Below are 20947 nucleotides of genomic sequence, written 5' to 3'. Positions count from 1 at the left end.
ATTCTGCCTTCAAAGGTTAACGGTGTCTGCCTGGTCTCCTGAGGAAATCAGAGCCTTTTCTCTGGGTAGCTGGGTGCACAAATATTTATGCTGTGCAAAATGTGAGCACCGAAAGAACAGCTGATTATATATTTACAGGGACAGACATAAACCAGGCACCCTGCAACCCCCCCCCCCCCCCGCCCCCCCCAGTCAAAACACAATCTCCCTGCTGACCTAGTGCAGTTCAGATGGATTTTTTTTGGCAGCGATTCCCACATCTTTTTTTCCCCTCTAGTGGAATAGTCTAAATAAAACTCCGACGGGGAGAGCTGGAAAGGGTCCGGAGACAGGAAGTGGGTTGACCCTACTCCTACGGCAGGTTCAGAGATTAGAGAAAAGAAAGAGGCCTGGCTTAGCTTGCTTAAATATGGAGACTTAAAGGAATGAAAGAGCGTGTTGTTAGTTAAACCTGGCTGGGAAGTACGGTATGTTGGATATGTACACTCAGGTTATCCTCCTGAGAAAGCTCCCAGAATTACAGGGGGGCAATCAGATTGCTGCTGTCACCACAATTTCAGGATTATCATTTTGCTTTTGTATTAATTAATTCCATATCTTATATAATTTAACATTTTAGCTGATTCTTATGCAGTTTTAATTTTTAATCAACTGCTTAAATGAAGTGCTTCAAGCTTTTAAATTGTATCTCTAAATTGTATCTTTTTTATTGTAACCTGCTTAAGAAAATCAGTTTTTTAAGTAAGAAAGAATGAAAATAAAAAAAAAAAGTCTGGTGCTTCACAAAAGCACTGCATCTCTGAAGGAACTTCAGTAATGTTCCACCAACCTTCCCTTGTCTCTCTGCTGAACTTAAATGTACTTATCTCCTGTGTGGGAATTTGTAAATTAGGTTTTTTGTACATAATATTGTTTTAGGGTTCAACCCCCTGTTTTAATCACAAAAACCTGCTGTGAAGCAGTTTTCTTGTAAATGAAGTTTTGGCAGATAACTTGAACAACACAGGGACACATGGAAATATTCTAGGGTACTTTTCTTAGAATTTCTTTCAAGGTAATAGGTCGTAACCATAAGCACAGCTATTTCGCAAATAATTTTGCCAACCAAAAAAAAAAAAAAAAAAATGTGAAAAGGTCGAAAAGTTGGAAAGACCAAAATGAAGTCACCTATTAGGGCATGTGGCCATCAAATGTTCCTGCCAGAACCAGTGTCTGGAATTCAGTAGGAGGGATGCAGAACCTTTCTTCTGTTTGACCAGTGCCCCTGTGTGTGTGTGTGCGCGCGTGTCTGTAGGTGTGTGTGTGTGTGTGCGTGCGTACATGAGTGCATGTGACCACATGCGTATGGGCATGTGCCTGTATGTCTATGTAATAAAAAGGGCATTGGGATTGACTGAAGATAGGTACACATAGAAATACAAGTTAAATTAAAAATTTTTACTTTAACTAACTGTATTCTCCCAGTTATTACAACTGATTATGCCAGTCATGAGTAATTAATTGACAAAAATATCCTTTAAAAAAGATGTACCAGATTAGCAGTCTTCGACATAATGATAATAGTATAACTTTATTTTAGCAGTTTTAAGTACACACTGCAAGCAGCCATTCCACAAAAGACCTAGAAACACTAATAATAATAATACTAATAACAATAATAATAATAATAATAATAAATGTAAAACAAATGTACCGTAGGGTACTTTGCTGTACATCCTCATAGACAAGACAAATCCGAAGCATCCCATCAGAAGATGGTTCCGAGCCATGGATCCTATTTAGGACCATGATAGAGGTTGGCATGAAACGAGATGGGCCTATCTGGGTCCCCATGGCGAGAAACCCTTCTTTTTATCCTGATGGCATTAGTGTACATTGATCATTTGAGGTGTGAGTAGGTGCTGGTAATACGTCTGATAGCAGGTTTTAAATGAATGCCTCATACTGGCTAATAGTGGGATATTCTTACACTGGTGAGTCTGGTTCGAGAGATGGTGACATCACATAATAAACACTCTCTCTTGCCCACATGGTGGTGCTACAAACCAGGGTTTGGGTCAGGAATTTGGAATCTATTCCAGTTCAAACCATGAATTGTAAACCTGATTACAGGAAGAAGAATTTTGTTCAGTGACACTCAAAGTTCTACTCATTTATAAAACATGTAAGCCTTATTAGTTTGGAAAAATATGCATCCCTCCACTTAAAAAAACATCCCTGCTCACAATTTAAATACCATTTGAAATACTATCCTAGATGTCAGACAACAATTGGTCTGGAAACAGTCCATTAAAAACTTTTCTTAATTCAACTTTTTAGTCATGCATTCTGTGAAATGTATCGTATCGTACAGTATTCAAATGAATTATTACAGACGACACATAAACACATCAGTTTTAGCACAATGCAGTGCTTCTTAAAACCAACCTCACTTTAATAGTGTTAAATTTAGACATAGTCCTTATAATGATACGTCATTGATATCAAAGTAAATACCGTTTAAGGTGATAAACTAATACATAAATTAAGCACTGGAATGTATTTGAATTTAATTCAATTTAAGGTTTAATTTAATTGCTTCATTCACATTCAAATGATTTATCCCACCACCTATATCAATTCAAATTCGAGACTTGAACTGGAATTTATCATCAGTTATCAATTCAGTTCATAATTTATCCGAGCCACGCAAGAAACAGTTTAAACATTGTGTACGTGTAGACATATCTGTAATGTGTTATAGGAAAGGAAGCTAAATTGGCCCACAACACTGGAGTACGTGGTTAGCATAGACTGGGCGGGTCAAGTGGTACAACTTTATTTGGACGATTAAACCTCGAGTTCATATCAATAGATTATTAAGCTCTCTACCGATATAGGACCCTGTAGAGGTTATCATAATTGACCCAGGAGTTCTCGAAATTGCAGGAAATTACCATACAAACACAATACATATCATTTTTCACCAGTCAATCGGTCTGGAGTGAGTGGGCATGAGTCTTAAATAATGTAAGCAAGCTCTATTTCAGTAGGGGGCAGCAACGTGCTTTTACGATTTCTTCACAAATTACTTCAGCAAAAGTCTATTCTGTCTCGCGCATGCCCACAAAGTCGGCTTCAGTAGCTGCCACCTAAATCTATTGTTTTCCTGAGGTTCGGGTGAAAGGTTTGTTCACTGGAATCCACACTGAGAATCATGGCAGACGAACAAGAAATAATGTGCAAACTGGAAAACATCAAGGAAATAAGGTACTGCGCACGCGATGCATTTATTTTTAAAATAGATTTTCCATTCATCAAGGCTTGATGAAGATGAACCTGTTTTCCTCAGGCTGCAAGCTGCATGCATCGTCCGCTAGCGAGCTAGGAAGCTACATTTTACTATTTCAACAACTACAGCTGTAGCTACAGCTACATTATGGCATAGCTAGTTCTTGTATCTTCTGGTTTACGCTTGAAGGTTTCTAATTATTGGCCTTTAAGCCTGGCCTGTAGACGCGGATACATGAAGTTTAACTATAAACAATCGGTATTATTTTGTGCTCATCTAGCCTGCCTAAATAGTTATTTGGTGTATGAAGGCAGTAGCGAGCCGGAAAGGGCTAATAATAAAATGAAATAACTAAATAAATAAAAATGTCTGTGCATTTGTGCAGTGTAAGTATAGGGTATTTATGGTAATGTTTGTTATATTCTGGCTTGTAACTAATCTTGAGAAACTGGCGAATCAGTTTTTGAATTTATCTCCCAGTGCCAGTAAAGCTACACAGCTAGCAAGCTAATGCTGGCTGTCTTTAGTAACACTGGCATAAAAGGTTTATTGACGTAGTTATCGGATGTGAAGCAAACAATAGAAATTGAAAGTGACCACCTTCAGAAATGCTAATCAACCCATTACCAAATGACTGCGTGTAGCCAAGTGCCACCTGCTGTGGTTGTTCGGTTCATGGCTAATATGCATTGCTAATTAAATATTAAATAGTTTCATGGAACGAGTACTCACTGGTGGAGACACTAGACACACTGACTACACAAAGCCTCGCGATATTCAGAGTGGGTAATCAAAATATGTTAAGCAGCTAAGCTGTTTATTCCCGACACTACTATATGTATGTATATATATATATATATATATATATATATATATATATATATATATATATATATATAATTATGAATTTTTATTTATTTATTTATATATAAATTTACTGAAACCATTCCGGTACATTTGCTCAAGTGTAGCACCCCCCTTGGCAGTCGGGATTTAACCTACAACCTTGGAGTTGCAAGGCCAGCAACCCTATCCATTATGCTATTTATGAGCCACATGGGACTTTGTCAGTCTGTATGGTTTCTGTAACATAACGTTAGTCTGCAGCTAATAAAAAGAACCAACCTAGTCACAAATTCTCTAAAAACAGCTCTAAACCTAACTCATTACATTACATTTATTTGGCAGACGCTTTTATCCAAAGCGACGTACAAAAAGTGCATTTCATGGTCATAGACAACTACTAAACACAGGTTCAATAAGATACAATACTTATTTTGTACAGCTATTTCTAGCCAAGAACACAGTTTAGTTCACACAGTGAACACTACTCTCAAAGCCGTTCTACATTGGGGAAACCCAGTGCAGACAACAAGTCTGTAACGGCCTGTGCAGAGTTCACACCATGTAATAGTACTGTATGTAGCACCTCACCATGCTACAGATGAGATTCTGGTGTATTATTGGATTCAGTTAGGGTATTGCACAGCTTGTACAGGTCTATGTGCACTTAAAATATCACTCTTAGTTGTTATTTTCATGCAGTTATTTTACATCAGCTTGCGTGTGTTTCCTTGTGCAATTCAGTTTGTATCATTTAGTGCTGGTATTGTTATGACTAATTATTAGTCCTAAACTGACTGGTGTATGTGTCCCAGAAACAAGACTATTCAGATGGAGCGGATCAAGAGCAGGCTGAAGACCGAGTTTGAAGCGCTGGAGTCGGAGGAGAAGCAGCTGAAGGAGTACAAGCAGGAGATGGACCTGCTGCTTCAGGAGAAGATGGCTCACGTGGAGGAGCTGCGGCTAATTCACGCAGACATCAACGTGGTTAGAAACTGCGCTCGTAACCCTTAAATCATGGATACTCAAATCTGGCCCTTGAATCCAAAGCCGGCCCTGGTTTTCTTTTCGCCCAGGAAATTAACTGAGCAATTAGTGCCTACTGATTGGTCAGACTATCTTCACACCTGACTCATGTAAAACCAGCAGGACAACCTAGAGGACCGATTTGAGTAACATGGCCTTAAATGCACCCAGCTCATTTGGCTTTAAAACAGGAAACAGGACTGGCATTATCTGCAGCAAGTTATTTTATGTTTATTTGTTTAATGCACTGCATATATACTCAACAAAATATTTGTGCTCTTTAGAGCAAGCCAGTGTTGGCTTTGTTTTTCTGGACATTGATTGATTATTGAGAAAGACCATTGTTTTACATGTGAATGTAGTTAAAAGGCATTTAGTGTAGTCACTTATAAAGCAACCTCATTACAACTAAATGTTTGTTCTAGAGGTTCCTTTTCTGATTGTGTTATTGCTTTTAGTTTGAGCTTGTACTACTGTCGTGGCAGCTACAATTTAATTTGCAGTAAGTGTTAATTGAGGCGGCTGGTAGGTGAACTGTAAGCACACTTGCTGGATTGCAGATGGAGAACACGATCAAGCAGTCGGAGAACGACCTGAACAAGCTGCTGGAGACCACCCGCCGGCTGCACGACGAGTACAAGCCGCTGAAGGAGCACGTGGACGCTCTGAGGATGACCCTCGGACTGCAGCGGCTGCCGCACCTCAGCGAGGAAGAGGAGAAGCTCTCTCTCGAGTGAGTCCCAGGCCCCTTACCCACAGTCTTCCAGTCATCATCCAGACTCCCTCTCACACCACTCCCCTTACCCACAATCCCCCTATCATAATCCAGACCTCATCTCGCGTCGCTTCCCTTACCTACAATCCCCCAATCATAATCCAGACCCCCTCTTACACCATTGCCCCTTACCCACAATCCCCCAATCATAATCCAGATCCCCTCTTACACCACACCCCTTACCCACAGTCCTTGAATCATCTTCCAGACGCCCTCTCACACCACAGTCCCCCTGCCAGTATCAAAGCCCTCTCTCACATTGCACCCTTTACCATAGTCCTGCAGGTAGCATCTAGACCCCTTGCAGCTCTTATCACCCTGGATGTCCTTTAACTGTGATTATAAGCTCTCACTGCATGTATGCACAGGCACATGGGTCACAGCACAAAATAAAAGATTACTGAGCCGGATGTGTAAGAGCTCACAAATTTTATATTTCTAGCACACTACAAGCATCATCTGGTGTATCTGAGAAAAAGCAAAAGGCGTTAATAAAATAGGGTACTTGTACCCCACTAAGGGTGTTTTGTAGTGTGTCAATGTTTGTCGTTCAGAGTCTGTTTAACATGCAGCTAAGGGATACACTCAGGTACTTGGTAAATTGCAGTAGCAGGCAGTATTGCTGTCTTGAAACATAAAAATGTTGGGTTGGCAATGACATCATCATGTTTGGTTAGTGTTAATGTACAACTAACTCTTGAATCATTAAAAGTGACCCTGTAGTGATCTGCTATGTTTACATGTCACCTCTCACTGCTGACAAATGACTCGTTTTTGTGCAGATACTTTGAGAAGCAGAAGGCTGAGTGGCAGACGGAACCACAAGAGCCACTGATCCCAGAATCCCTTGCAGCGGCAGCCGCAGCTGCCCAGCAACTCCAGGTCTCCCGGAAACAAGACGCACGACAGCCAACCACCTTCCGCCAGCAGCCCCCGCCAATGAAAGTGAGTAGTTTCACATACACGAAGGGAGGACGACCTCTACCTATAGCCAGACAGAATCAAAAGATATCAAACATTTATTTTACTCATTCCCAGAAACCTAGTTTTCACCAAAACAACAGAAGCACAGTAATTGAAAAAGAAGAAAGTCAAGGTTAAGTGAATTAATGGATACATAGAAGCCAAATTGCATCTGTAACTCTGCTTTGTTCATTGTGTCTTTAGGCCTGCCTGTCCTGTCACCAGCAAATCCATCGAAATGCTCCCATTTGTCCCCTGTGCAAAGCCAAGAGCCGTTCCAGAAATCCCAAGAAACCCAAACGTAAGCAAGAGGAATGACTCCCTGTTGCTTTTTAGGAAGACTTCATCTTTCTTTTTTTCTTTTTTTTCAACAATGTATTTACATATGATGTAAGCAAGAATTAAAATTTCAAGGGGACAAAGCTATTTAGCATTTTCCGGTAGGTCTTATCTTGTAGTATACATATATTTCAGTGCCTGAAATATATTGCCTTCTCTAAAATTGGCAGGCAATTTTAGGGAAACAAATGAATAATCCTCATAATAACTATTCCATGTAAATGGCTATTAAATGACTGAGACTGGCTGTATGCCAAAATGTTCATTTTTACATTGCTGATCTGTGAGTGTGTTTAAGTGGAGGTTGTTGATAAGTGTGAAGATCCAAAGTTCCATTGTGATAGGTGTTTACTGTATTTGTAACAGGTGCTGTAAAATGTGAAATTCCTTCTGTTAAAGATACAGTTACCTCACCTTAGAGGCTAGTTCTGCTGATATTTACAGTGTGAATCTTGACTAATGATTTCCTGACAGCTCAGCTATTCCGTGTATGTGGGGTTGTTTTTAAATAACTATAAGACATAAATTGGTAAGCACTCTTGTTTTTTTTCTGATTTTTGTCATGCACATGGGTTTCCGTCCAGTTGTTAACAAGGCCAGTTTTGTGTAAATTCTTGTTGTCGCTGTGTTTTGTCTTACCTGGGTTTCTCCTTTCCTGTGGTCACATGAAGGCCTCTGGGATGTCCTTTATTTGTCATCATTTTTGTGTAAAAAAACCCCTTGTCAGTCAGGCTTGGGTCTGTTATCGTGTTGCGTAGTTAATTCAGGTTAGTTCATGGGTTTAGAATGGATGTCCCTTTTCATGGCCGTAGGAGACTGTACTTCTAAGATGCAGTACTGGAAGGCTGGAATTGTGGAGGTCACTCCTCTCTGCTATAATGACTGTGGGTGAAAATGAATTTTAAAAAAGCATATTTTTAGTATGTACTTGAAAGGAACATGTAATCAAACAACTACAGATTCAGTTCAATAGGGTAAGTAAATTACTATTAAGTAAGGTATTTGTTGCGCTTTGTTTCGAATGGTCTTATATTGCTTATGGAAATAGCTGATGTAGTTTGTCTATTAATCTGAGTTAAAAGAAATACTTGATGAGAAGGAGCTTTTTAAAAACATTTCTTTCTTCTTTTGGAAGTGCAGTAATCTGTTCACCTTTATTTGTTTAACATGCATTTAAAAAATCTTGTTGGTAATGTTATGAAATATGTAATTCCCACAATGTAAAGGTAGTTTCCCCCCCCCCCCCTTTTTGCCATTATGTCTTATGTACAGTACTGTACATACCGGTTCCATGGTTAAAACTGATTTTCTGGCAGTTTCGTTAAATGTTATGTATATGAACTAATGTTGTCCAATAAATTGTGTTTGGCAAATATTGCCAGTAAAGAAATGACTAGTTTCAATTGCTTGAAGCCTTTTTTCAGTGAAGTCACTATAAGAATGGAGGTTATGAAGACTGAGACTATGAAGACAGTTTCATGGATGATAACTGAAAACACTAAACATTTTTCAAATAATTTGCACCAGGAACCACAGCCATTGGTCATTATGTTTATTCATTTTGACTGGGATGATGTATAGCTTAAACAGAAATTAAGTTGGTAGGTTTTCTCTTCATGGTTTTCCACAGCTCAGACCTGCTACAGGAGACTGTCAACAGCTTAAACTTTTAGGGCCCTGGTGTGTACCTAGGGGACACGTATAGACGGGTAAGCTGAGGAACCCTTGCCAACTTAAGCCTACGTTTCCCAAAAAAAACTATTATTTCATGCTGGTGCACACTCCTGGTCATAAATGGTTGAAGGCCCAGCCTGCCTTTGCCTTTGCGAACACCTTTAACCACTGAACCGGTTTTGATGAGGTCACCACTTCACAGTTCTTACTGTCAACCTGATGCTTTAATGCAATTTACATACATAAAGGGAAGTTTGGTTTTCCTTGTTTTTCTCATTTAAAATTTCCTGGCACCTTTTAGACTCGTAATAACACAGATACGATGCCTCTTGCACACCCAGCATCTGTTTCAGGACTTGTCTAAGGTCTACCCAAACCTTCTGGTTCCCAGGAAACATGCCCTCCAATGCAAATTGCCAGAAAATCCTTTTAACCAGGTCTGAATGAGAAAGAGGCCTTGTCCATTTTATGAAACACATTTCCACCTTGTATAAAATGCACTAAAAAAAGGATATATTATAACCATACAGGAAAGTATGCACACAGAGAGGAAGCACTGTAATTATAAAACATTAGTTGTTTATTGTCAGTATTTTAGAAGTGCTACTTGTGCATTTCAGGTGAAGTTTTATGACACATAACAATAAACAGATGGCAAGCCTTCACCACATGCAGGTTGATTGTCTCCTTCCTGTATGCAGTTTTGTCCAGCAGTGTATTCCTCAATCATTTTTATTATACCTATACTTGAGTTCTCCAGTTTCACAAAAGAACCTGGATTTCATCAACAGAAATTTGAGCTCAATATATATATTTTTCAGCAGTGGAAAAGCACCGTATCGACTGAAAGCAAAGCCAGCATATTTAAACGTATCCCTTGTTGTCCTTTCTATATACATCCCTCTATATGACATATACACCATTATGCTAATAAGAGGTTTGAGAATCAGATCATTGCATAAATAAATGATGTGATCAAATACTCAATCAGAACCATCACAGACCCTATTAAAACAAAATAATGAATGTCTTTGAGGACACTTTTTAAGGGAAATATACAGTTTTATGGCACCGTGGGAGGGCTGCTCTTGTTGCTTTGAACCCCTGCCACCCAGCATGCTATGATGCTTCAGCACTGTGGAGACTGAACAAACAAATGAGCTACAACTCTTGTAAATCCCACTACAGCCTTGAAACAGGAGCTTTCAGATGCTGCCCATCTGGTTGTGTAACGGGCAGAGAGGCATGTCTGGTCTGTCAGGCTCCTCCATGGAATTGGCAAGTTTAAAGTGTGCAAATGAAATACAGAGCTGCTTATCAACACTACTTATTTGTGTGCATGGATCCAAAAACTAATTACTCAGTCTTGTTTGTATAATGTTTCTAACCTTTTGGGCTGATGAATGGTATTGCATGTAAAATGAAAGAAAGTGATTTAAGGTGCCTCAATATTGTGCTTATGGAAAAATGGGTACATTACCAGCGTAGCAGGTGCCCTTATCTGAGGTAACTATTCTAGCAAACTTTTTGTCTACATAAACATTTGCTAAAGCAATTCAGGTTTTCCGACTTGTTTAAAGGTACAACAGTGCCCTCCCAGGGAATGGAATCAGCAACTTTCGGGTAATAAGCTTAGCTGTTTAGGAACTTTATCGCACTGCCTCCCATAGATCTCACATTAGTAATACAATGGCCTGGATTCAATAAACATTTTTTATAACTTTGGACCAACAAATAATTACAAATGTTCTGTTTTCCAATGCAAAAAATCTTCTCATTTATTTTGGCCATAACTGAACAACTCTCCACAATGCATATGTGAAGAAACAACTGCCAAATGCATTTAATTGTACATTATGGACATTGGCTGATTTTAGGTTTAAGGCTATTCCATTATGGTAAGTTACGTCCATGCATATCACACCAGCCACAGTATTAGGAGCAGCCCAGTAGCCACATTTGAATGGTTTCATGATGTAAACCTGAGGTTTACACGCTTGCTATGTGCATTCAGAGATTATGCCTTTTATTAATGATATCATCACTCACCACTGCACCCTGGCCTGTGGATTTCTATGGTTTGAACTCGACTGACCACAAGCCGACCCCATCCTGTGATTTTAACAGTGAAAAAGACACATCTGCTGCCCTACTGATAAAGAATTTTGTGTCTGTGATGTGTGCAGTCAAGGTCAAATACAAAATCGCAAAGGTCTCACCAGGGTTTGCTTTAAACCCAGAATTCGCAGGTTTAGGATTGCTGCTCCAGTTCTCATAGAGTTCAGTCTAGGAGTCTAAACTTTGAAGTGCAAACCCCTGCTAAGTTCACTGAAATTTACCCAGTCAATGTAATTTATTGATGCACATCCAAATGAGCATAAGTAACAAAAGAATTTCGAAGCATGCACTTTTTATTGGAGGCGATAGCACTGTGTTCATCATCTTGAAAATGTATTTTACTGAAGGCGTTCTGTGGGATATGAAAAAAAAACCTCAAAGTTCTGATGTACATAAATATTTCACATCTGGCATTGAATAGTGTAGTTTGCAGTTTATTTTTTTCTCGTACAAAAACACCTTTTCTTTTTTTTTTTTTTGCTTCATAACACTTCAATTGCTAAGATCACAGAGTGGTAGTCATTAAAGTTAGAGATCTTTAACAGAATTTTTCCGTAGTATTTGTGTTCTATTACTGTGAAAGAACACTGGGGGGCGTTAAATCTCCATTGCATTAAGTGACAGACTAAAAAAACATTCTTTCAGATAGAATGTTCCACAGATTGACAATAGAAAATTTTGAGTTTACAAACAATTCTGGGTATGATTGTCACATTTGTTATAAAGTAATCAGCAAGACCATAGACCAAAATGCCTTTATCTACAAAAGAATGCTTCTACATTGCAGAATTTTTCCAGTTGCATGCACTAAGATTTACAAACATTACATAAACCCTGTAGCAGGGCAAAATCCTGTTATTAAATGCATTTAGCATTAATAAAGGCATTTAATAATTATTAATTTAGTGAAGAAACTATAGAGATACCTATAGCACAGTCATATTTAAATGGATGTATATACATTTTAACTTTGTTTTTATGAATACTAGACATTCCTCAAAAAATGAATCAGCTTCTAAATTGCTTCACTTTTTCACTCAAACAGAAATCAAGACAAATGAATTAGAGGAAATTAAGATAATGTGGTTTATCAATCAGATTTTTCAGTTGTAATTTGAAAATAACATATCATGGCCTCTCAAAATGCATGTACTGATGTACTGTGTGTTGTCACCAACTTACTGGATCAACTGAATCAATCACATTGTTTGTTTTGTGAAGAGTAAGGAGTTCTGATTCCTTCAAACATGATGAACACATAAAGCGCACAGAAACTCCACCCATGGGAATTACAAGGCCACATTCTCCGATCACAATTTTTCAGCATGGCAGACTATGCCAGATTGCTGAACAAATGGTTTCATTTTTCATGTTAACATCCCAGGCAGAGAGTTAATTAGGTAATCTATTCAGAGACAAAAAATATCTTCAGATCTTATAAGAATTCACAGATTGAAAAATATTTACAGCAATAAACCAATTATTTTCCTTTGTGGCAAATGCTCAGACATACTCTAAATTACATATATGCATATTACATTCCATATACATCAATACAGCTGGTTTCATATGCATCTTAAATGTACGTCCACAATTAATTGGTAAGTATTCCTTACATAGAAAATATGAAAGAGAACATGTAGCCACATTATTATTAGCCACAGTTATTGTCTATCATTTCTATTTATAGGAAATGCTTCATAATGAACACTTGCTATAACAAAAAGATGAAATACATGACTTGAGCTTTGGTGTATTCAATGACACTATTAAAAGAGGTAAATTGTGTGCTTTTATTTCTCTGTTGTATAATTAGACTTAATTAAACAATCCATTGAAACCTTTAAAGTTAATTTTTTGCCACCAGCTGAAATAGACTGATTTGACTGATAAAATACAGGCCTGTTCCTTACTTTTTTCAAAGACTCATGTTTGAATGGAAGAAATTCAGCATATTAAACTCATATTTCTTTATTATAAAATAATGAAATTAAAGCCAAGAATTATAGAAGAAGAAAGTTTAGAAGCCAAGAAAGTTTTACTTTCATTCTTTTATGCATTTGTTTTAAGATATTAAACTGTCCAGCCTTTATCCGAGTGTGTGTCTGTGTCATGGCTTCCTGGAAATATTCTGCACATTTTATTCTTTTAGTTTCCATTCTAAGAACAGAAGAGGAAAGGTGACAGACATGCTCATGTATTGAACCTGATAAGATGTTTAATTAATTCATCCATTCAGGAAATTGGAACGGATGACGCTATATCGATAAGACACCAAAAGTGCTGAATTTATCAGTCTATCACAGGCAGAAAAGATCAAACCCATGACTCACCCCCCCCCCCCCCCCCCCACCCCCCCAGGACCCCAGCTACTGCTTACAGAGACCTTAGAGTACTATAAACGAAGGAGGACATACACTCGATAAATGCACAGAACAGTGAATAGGATTTAAAATGTTGGCCATTATACATTTTGTTAAACAGGTTTACAATCCCAGTTACGATACAGTGATGAACTGCAAACTAACTTAAATTTTTACAGGATAGCTCAAGTTTAATCTTCAAAACGAACTGTATAAAATATGTGCTTCCATGAGGCGTTTCTTGTCTCAATGTTTTTTTCCGACCTGAAAGCAGGGACACTATTCTTATTTGTGCTAGCTGACACATAATGAAAACTTTTCCTCTTTCAGAATATAATATTCACGAAGGATTTGTAAGAACACATCCCCTCCAAGTTAATCGAGTTAGTCGAGTAAAAGATGCTTAAAACTGACTAATTAAGTGTACACCAACTTCCATAGACATCCAGGAAACATCTCACTCTGGTTGATGAGAAAATAACCCCTGACTGACGTACAATATGCATATATACTGGCAGATGTGCATAGTTTCACACATTCTTTTGTAATTAAGGTTGTTTGTTGCCTATTTTTAGACTTCAACTCAGCCTGCAAGGGAGTTAAGAAATGTAGAGCATGAGAGTTCAAATTTGCATGTAAAGACAAGCCTCAAACCTGATAAACATTTAAAGGCACCACAGGGAGGCCTTGGTCAGCCAGTCCTGCAAGATAGCCAAAGACCCCTATGGGGCCTTGTCATTTCACATGAACTTCTTATGTCCAGTATGCTCAATGAAATCTGACTTCATTAAATTCTCGGTGTCAGAGATGAACAGGCGCACGCATGATTGTCACCCCTTCTTTGATGCCATTATTAAAAACCACCTGAGGCATGCTGATGATTTCTGGGAAGCACGTATATATAGATATTAGCCGTTATGAAGTGCTTTGTGGGTTCCAAAATGTTGGCTATCTGGCCGACTGTATGTTTATCGGCAGATTTGCAGCTTATGGGTGCCAATACATTTAAAATATAGGTTTCTACCCTTCGTTAAGCTGGCTCCTATTGGCTGTGCTGGCTGGGTTTACCCTTCCAGTTTGGCAGGGGCAAGTGAGACACCTTGTCTGTGATGGATGGCCTCTGCAGTAATTAATGGGTAGAACGGTTCCGCGGTGCTGGGCCCTGACCTTCAACTCTTCTCTGCCGTAGCTCACGGTAATGACAAGAAACTGCAGGAGCCAGGGGGGAGTGCAGCCGGTGAGGAATCTCATTCAATGTGAATGCATTTCAGTGGCACTCTAGCTACAGAAACACTGGTTTTTACTGGCTTTGGCTCCTGTGCCAAACCAGAGGCTCCAGTTGTGCTGTGACATGCTTAAGGTTATAGGCTAATGTGCAGCAGACGTGAATTGCCTCTGTAAGCTTACTTGTCTGGAAGAACATTTGTTTGTGATCTGACCTAATCCGTTCCACCCAGCAGGAACCCCGAGGAGCTGGAAATCTTAAAGCAGTAGCTCAATGAAATAACCAGTTCAGGAATAATAGGCTACCAGGCTGTAAAGAGCTCAACGTCATTTGGATTCTCTGACATTTTTTAACGTGTGTCTCCTCAGTCAGACATCCCAGCTCCTAGTCATTAAACCTGTGGTTCATAGTTTATTTTATAGCATCACTGACTTTTACAGGAGATTAAGATACTTGATTGCATGGAAGGACACATCCAATGGAAAGCAGTGTGGCAATATGTTTCCTTATGTTTCTTCACACGTAACAATGGTCTAAAAGTATTAAGGCATGATTTTTTAAGTTAAGACAGCACAAAGAGCAGTTCACTATACCCAAAAGTCAAACCCCACCCCCTCAGTTAATATGACTTTAAGCCGAAGATCTTGAATGAAACTAATCCTTCTGCATACTTATTACCTGCTGTCGTTGAAGACTATTAGATCATAGTGAATGGCCGCATGTTCTGACACTTTACTTTGCTGGGAGTCTTATCTGTCTCCTGGCCTGACAAGTGTCTTTCTTCACCGAGTCCCTGCTCTGTGCACCGCTATTGTGTTATTGATGGCTGGGTACAGGGCGAGGTGTTTGCAAGGAGACAGCCACTTGGATGCATAACCCTATTTAGTAGATTAAAATACATAATTCAGAGAGATGCTGGCGTTTTTCCTGCCCCATCATCGCCCTCATTTGCTTCTGCTAGCACGCGGGCGTCGTGTCTAGCTGCAGCATGGCCTGCTGAAAGGGCTCTCACAGATAAAACACCAGCGGTTACTACAGGAATGTGACTGTGTCCCAGGCCATTTTGGTCAGAGGTGAAAACTGAAATCTGAAAGGAAAGTTTAACGGTAGTGCAGCAAAAACAAAATGATCAATGTGTATCGATGTTTTTCTGCATTAAAATAAGATTTCAGGATTTCACCAGCTCGTTGAAACACAGCCTTGATGCCTTTAGCAATCCTTTGTCCCTCTGAGAATGCCCCAGCCAGTTAATCATCCCTGCATCCCGTACATCCGGTGAAGAGCTCTCCGTGCTATTTTCCTCATTATTTCAATGATTGGTTGAATTCCACCAGCTGTGTTTCATCACATTCTTTGTAAAGCCATTCGTTAATTAGTACTGCATTCAATCCTCTGTGTCCTTCAGTATCTCCAGGAACTGTGGGAAAAATGCATCACCTTGCCTGTAGGATTTTTTTCCGCTTTTCCCACGGCAATAAGGAAAAGAGGACGCTTGCTGTGAGTAAGTGCTGCTCGACAGGGCTCTCTGGAAACAGGTGATCTCCTGATGTATGGGGCCTGGATGTCTCATGGAGTCCCCTGGGGATTGAGATTTTTGAAAATAACTGTGGCTGGTGAGTTACAAGGACACTTATTTGAGGACACTTATTTGACACTTATTTCAGTACTGTTTAGGGCTCAGGACCTTGGGTGGGGAAAAAAACTTGAAGCGGTATCGTAATTAGTGCACAGCTGCCAGAGCGGCAAATTAATAACTTTTCTTCTTCCTAATTTAGACAATTACTGTATTTTAGGTCACCTTCAAGGATGGTTGTGTCATTCACTGCCGTTTTAGCTCTTTTTTCCCTCCAGGGTGTGCTTCTTTCTTCACCCCCACACATCTAATTTTGTTTCAAACATGACAAGATTAAAAAAGAAATAGATAAAAAAGAAGGCTGCATAAACTTTAAAAGGTAACATTTATAAATGGTGTGTGTGTGTGTGTGTGCTAAACTATGAAAGAACCAGCAAGCTACAGTTATTCAGTGTTCAATGCAACAGCAGCAGTCATTAAAACATGATACAGCAAGGAAAATTAAATGTTGCTTCATAGCGCTTCCAGTACACATAACTTACAGACTTTGAGTAACTGAAAATTAATTTTTGACACATTGATGCCACATATCACTATTTGTTGAATGGGAGAAATACATGCTTTACATGTTAATCAGCGCAGGCTGATTAGCATTGCAGGGCCTATTTTTCAAAGCATGGCAGACTGGAGGCAAAACGAACCATGATGGATGGGGTACAGGGCTGTCCGGCCTCATAATTCCTATCAGTGCTGTCTTCCTCTTATTAGCCCTCACTTGTCTAAATGAATAGTGTGGCACAATCAGATGTACTGCAGTATCCATGGGAGATACGATGGAACTGATGTATCCTTACAGCCTGTCCTCATTATTTATTTATTTAAATTTTGGGGTGGGGGGGGGGTGGAGAAATATTGATAAAAAGGCTGTTTCCAGTACAACGAGCCTTGGTGTGCACACGTCCGGCGTGTCAGAGTTTATCCGCAAGCTCATTACTCTTCCGAGCTGGAGCCTCGCCATCCGTCTGCAACAGTTCACTGCAGCCACTTATCCGGACCGAGCCCCCTATACAGATTCCTCCGGCTGCGCTCCCATTATGATTCCAGAAGTAATGCTCCAGCAGGCCCGGCCTTGGCTTCCCAAACAGGGTTAAGGAGTAAGGCGGAATTACTGACCATGAGCCGGATGATCAATCATTAAAGAAGGTCCAGAGCCCATAATCTGGTGTCAAGGCTGGGAGAAAGGGCTGCTTTTGTTGTCGGCTTCGGCCCACTAAATACCACCTGACACTAGCCCACGGTTTCCCGCCAGAAGCAGTTTGGATCGTGATGGGGGAGTGAGGCTCCTTAAATGGGTGAAGCCCGAAATGGGTCAGTCGCTTCAAATGAATCAAGACTTTGCATACTAAGCTTTCCTGCCATTACTCATTTGTATTATTGAGAGATATGATAATATGATAATAATCATTTTTAGCAGCTTCCATTATCATGAATTACCTGTTCACTGGTTTTGACAATAACCATTTCCATTATGTCTAAGCTATAAGTAATAATATAACACTATGCTCATTTTATTTATCACATATGTAGTGAAAACAGATTATTTTTTCTTCATCGCTCCAGTTCTGATACCTACAGTGCATTGCCTGCTTGGCTGCCAGTGTCTGAACCAATTGCACATCACGGAAATAATATGAACCACCCTCTTTTAAAACCATTTTATTTCTCTGAATGTTGGCTTAGCAAGGTTAACTAGGTCTATACTGCTATCATATAGCTGGTACTATATAATCAGGATTTACTATCACACACTGAAATGGTGCTAGCTAGCTGCCATTAATCCTCCACCATAAGCTTGTGAGCACTGTGCAAAGGCATGGCCTTCCTCATCTATTCACAGAAGAATGTAATATTGCATAAAACAGGCAAGTCTTGCTCGGTGAATTACAATGGTACACAATAACAATCGCTATCAGTCACCATCACAAGGATGGTACCCTGTACTGTGCATATGGTATCTTTTATTAAAACTGTAAATTAACCGAACAGAAACTCCCTAAATTAATGTGCATAGCAACCAGAACAAATATTAAAGTATTACATTTTTTAAATGTAATTTAGTTTTGATTCAGTTCATTTGAAGATGGCTTGCAGTTGAGGTGCTCATCCAACACATATGAAAGATAATACAAGTCTTTAGTAATTGCATAGAGAATTTTATGAACACAATTTTGTAAAACATAACTGGCAAACAAACTGGAGCTGTCACATACAAATGTCAAGCATAGCATGAATGATCACAATGATCTAGTCTAGTTCTGCTACTAGTGGTATCCATAATAATAATAATAATAATCATCATCATCATCATCATCATCATTCAAGGATATGAATATACATTTAGCTCAAATAAAAATAAATAACTAAATAAATAAATAACACAAAGCTACATTCATGTTCATTGCAGGGAGCCTGTTTTCTTGATCTGACCCTAATCCTCTGACCATAAAATCAAGTGAATGTGGTTGTTTTCCAATCTCCCATCAATAATTCTGCAAGTCAATGCAAAGTGGATGAATCATATGCAAATATCACTTTGACTTTTAATGTCTTTGTGCAAGTATAACCTCTCAAATTAGGTCTTCCCGCTGAAATGTCAAACACATAGAAGGAGCAGGTTTTGAGGCTTTTAACACTGGTTTTGAAAGGGTTCAGAGAAATTTAAACGTCTCATTTTCACACGACCCCAACTTCAGAGCTCTTAACCAAACACAATAACCCATAAGTATAATAACCGTTTGTACCCTGACAGTTTTCTAATGTATTAGCTGTGAGGAAAATATTAAAAAGCAAAAATTACAAAGTCACATCAAGGCAGAGGTGGGTAACCCGGCTTCAAAGAGTAAAAAGACTGACCATGCATTTGCTCCAGCACCATGCACTAAACCAGCTGATCACAATAATTAGTTATCCCATCATGCTGAAGAGTTATGCTAATTAGAATCAGCTGGTTTAGTGCATGGTGGTGGAGCAAATACATGGTCAGTCTTTTTACTCTTTGAAGCCGGGTTACCCACCTCTGCATCAAGGTAATGATCCCTATTACACATCGCTTTGTCAGCACCTACCAATATTGATACAACTGGTTCATCTTACTACTAATGTGACTGAGTCTCAGCATTTGTGGAGAGATCAGTAAAATCAAGCAGGCAGTTTTATTTGTTATAGCCCTCAAATGAGCTGTCAATGAGTGTTTCACATATTATATAAACACTTCCGTATTCCTTATAACCTGAAGAAATCAGACTAAGAATGGAACCCTGAACAGTTACATGGGAGTAAGATACTTTTATTACATGAGTGATTAGTCTTTGATATGAAAAACCACACACACACACACAAACCATAATATGCGTTTTTCTTGAGTTTCTTGAATATGAGGTTTTTTTTTTCTTCCATTCATTAGAGAGAATTCCCAAAGCATATCAAGAAAATAATTTCCCTAATGACTAAAAGTAGTTAAAGGTGGTTCATTATTAATAGAAATACACAGAAATAAAATATATGGGGGGCAGGTCGGCTGGAATTGGTGTGTCCAGCCCATCAGGGGAACAGCTCAGCTCAGCTGTGTTATGGTGCCACATGTCTCCCCAGTGAACCGTTACAGTTCTGATAGAAGGTACACGGACACGGTTCCACTATCAGCAAGGAATGACCCATTCCTCCTTTTACTAAGCAAATTATTATCATGCAAATGTTTTTTTTGTTGTTGTTGTTAGCTATTTTAATTTGCATTAATATTTGCTTTGAAAGTGGCTAGAAAAAAAGTAAACCCCATATTTCATATATGTGCAGCTGCCATCATTAAAAGGGATTTTACAGCCCCAGATTTCAGCCACTTCCTGTGCTAATGAGAGAACTACTAAGACAGGAACATGTGGAGGAACCGGTTTAGAAAGAATGGGACTGAAGCAAGAGCCTGCAGACCACATTATTAATTGACCACTCAAAACCAGTTCCAAGCACAATCCAATATTAAGAGCCTGAATTATACAATATGATATATTCACACAGTCTGTTTCTCAGACTCACTTATACTCTCCGCAGCACTAATTCTCAAGGTACATGGTTATTTTTTGGTTTGTTTAGTGTACCATTGAGAAAAGGACATCTCAGATCAGTGCTAATTCTCTTGTAACACTCTATGGCAGGTAGAATGAACTACAGAATGCACAATAGTAACTGGCTTGTGCATATCAGAGAACTGTAGATCAGGGCTGGGGTCTGTTTCAACCAATCAGAATTCCCACAATGTTTTATAAAGAGTGTTCAATGAATTAGTTGAATTTCAATTCATTTCCTGAAAGGGCTGAATTTACATTGAATTGAGGGACAAGAAACTGGTTTGCTAAGTCAAATTGTCGTTAACTTTTGTGAGAGAGTGTGCATGTTGTGTATGTGTGTGTGTGTGTGGGGGTGGGTGGGGTATAGAATGGTGCTCATCCAGATATAACCCTGGAAGTTTCTCCATCCATAGTTATCCATATTGTTACATTTCAGAAAGGCTCGTAAAATATTCTTCTTTCCTGCAGTTTAAAGAAAAAATAATTAAATAAAAAAAATTATGTGATCACATTTGTAAACAGACTGGGCTTGACAGGATGAGTAAGTCGTATCATCCAGCCACAAAGCAGAGAGAACAAAATAGGACCAATTTTCCTTTGTTAATAATTTGACTTTGGCTTCTGGAACACTACATGATATTCTGCTATACTTAGGG

General features: G+C 39.0%; 1 protein-coding gene across 1 annotated transcript; it reads left to right on the top strand.

Moving 5' to 3' along the window:
* Nucleotides 1-3091: 3091 nt before the first annotated feature.
* On the top strand, nt 3092-8615 carry LOC118222172 (zinc finger C4H2 domain-containing protein-like). The gene is made up of 5 exons (XM_035407538.1): nt 3092-3249; nt 4930-5101; nt 5701-5873; nt 6698-6860; nt 7083-8615. Exons 1-5 carry the CDS (start codon nt 3197-3199, stop codon nt 7194-7196), a joined length of 675 nt encoding a protein of 224 aa, XP_035263429.1. The 5' UTR covers nt 3092-3196; the 3' UTR covers nt 7197-8615.
* The last annotated feature ends 12332 nt before the right edge of the window (nt 8616-20947 follow it).

Source organism: Anguilla anguilla, chromosome 3 (genome assembly GCF_013347855.1).
Source record: "Anguilla anguilla isolate fAngAng1 chromosome 3, fAngAng1.pri, whole genome shotgun sequence".
NCBI classification, from domain to species: domain Eukaryota; kingdom Metazoa; phylum Chordata; class Actinopteri; order Anguilliformes; family Anguillidae; genus Anguilla; species Anguilla anguilla.
This window is presented reverse-complemented; position numbering and strand designations above follow the sequence as displayed.

Excerpts from the sequence above, each read along its gene's own strand:
- LOC118222172 (XM_035407538.1), top strand. The coding sequence starts at position 3,197 with ATGGCAGACGAACAAGAAATAATGTGCAAACTGGAAAACATCAAGGAA. Across the intron at positions 3,250-4,929 it reads GAAAACATCAAGGAAATAAG|AAACAAGACTATTCAGATGG; the intron begins GTACTGCGCACG and ends TATGTGTCCCAG. Across the intron at positions 5,874-6,697 it reads GAGGAGAAGCTCTCTCTCGA|ATACTTTGAGAAGCAGAAGG; the intron begins GTGAGTCCCAGG and ends GTTTTTGTGCAG.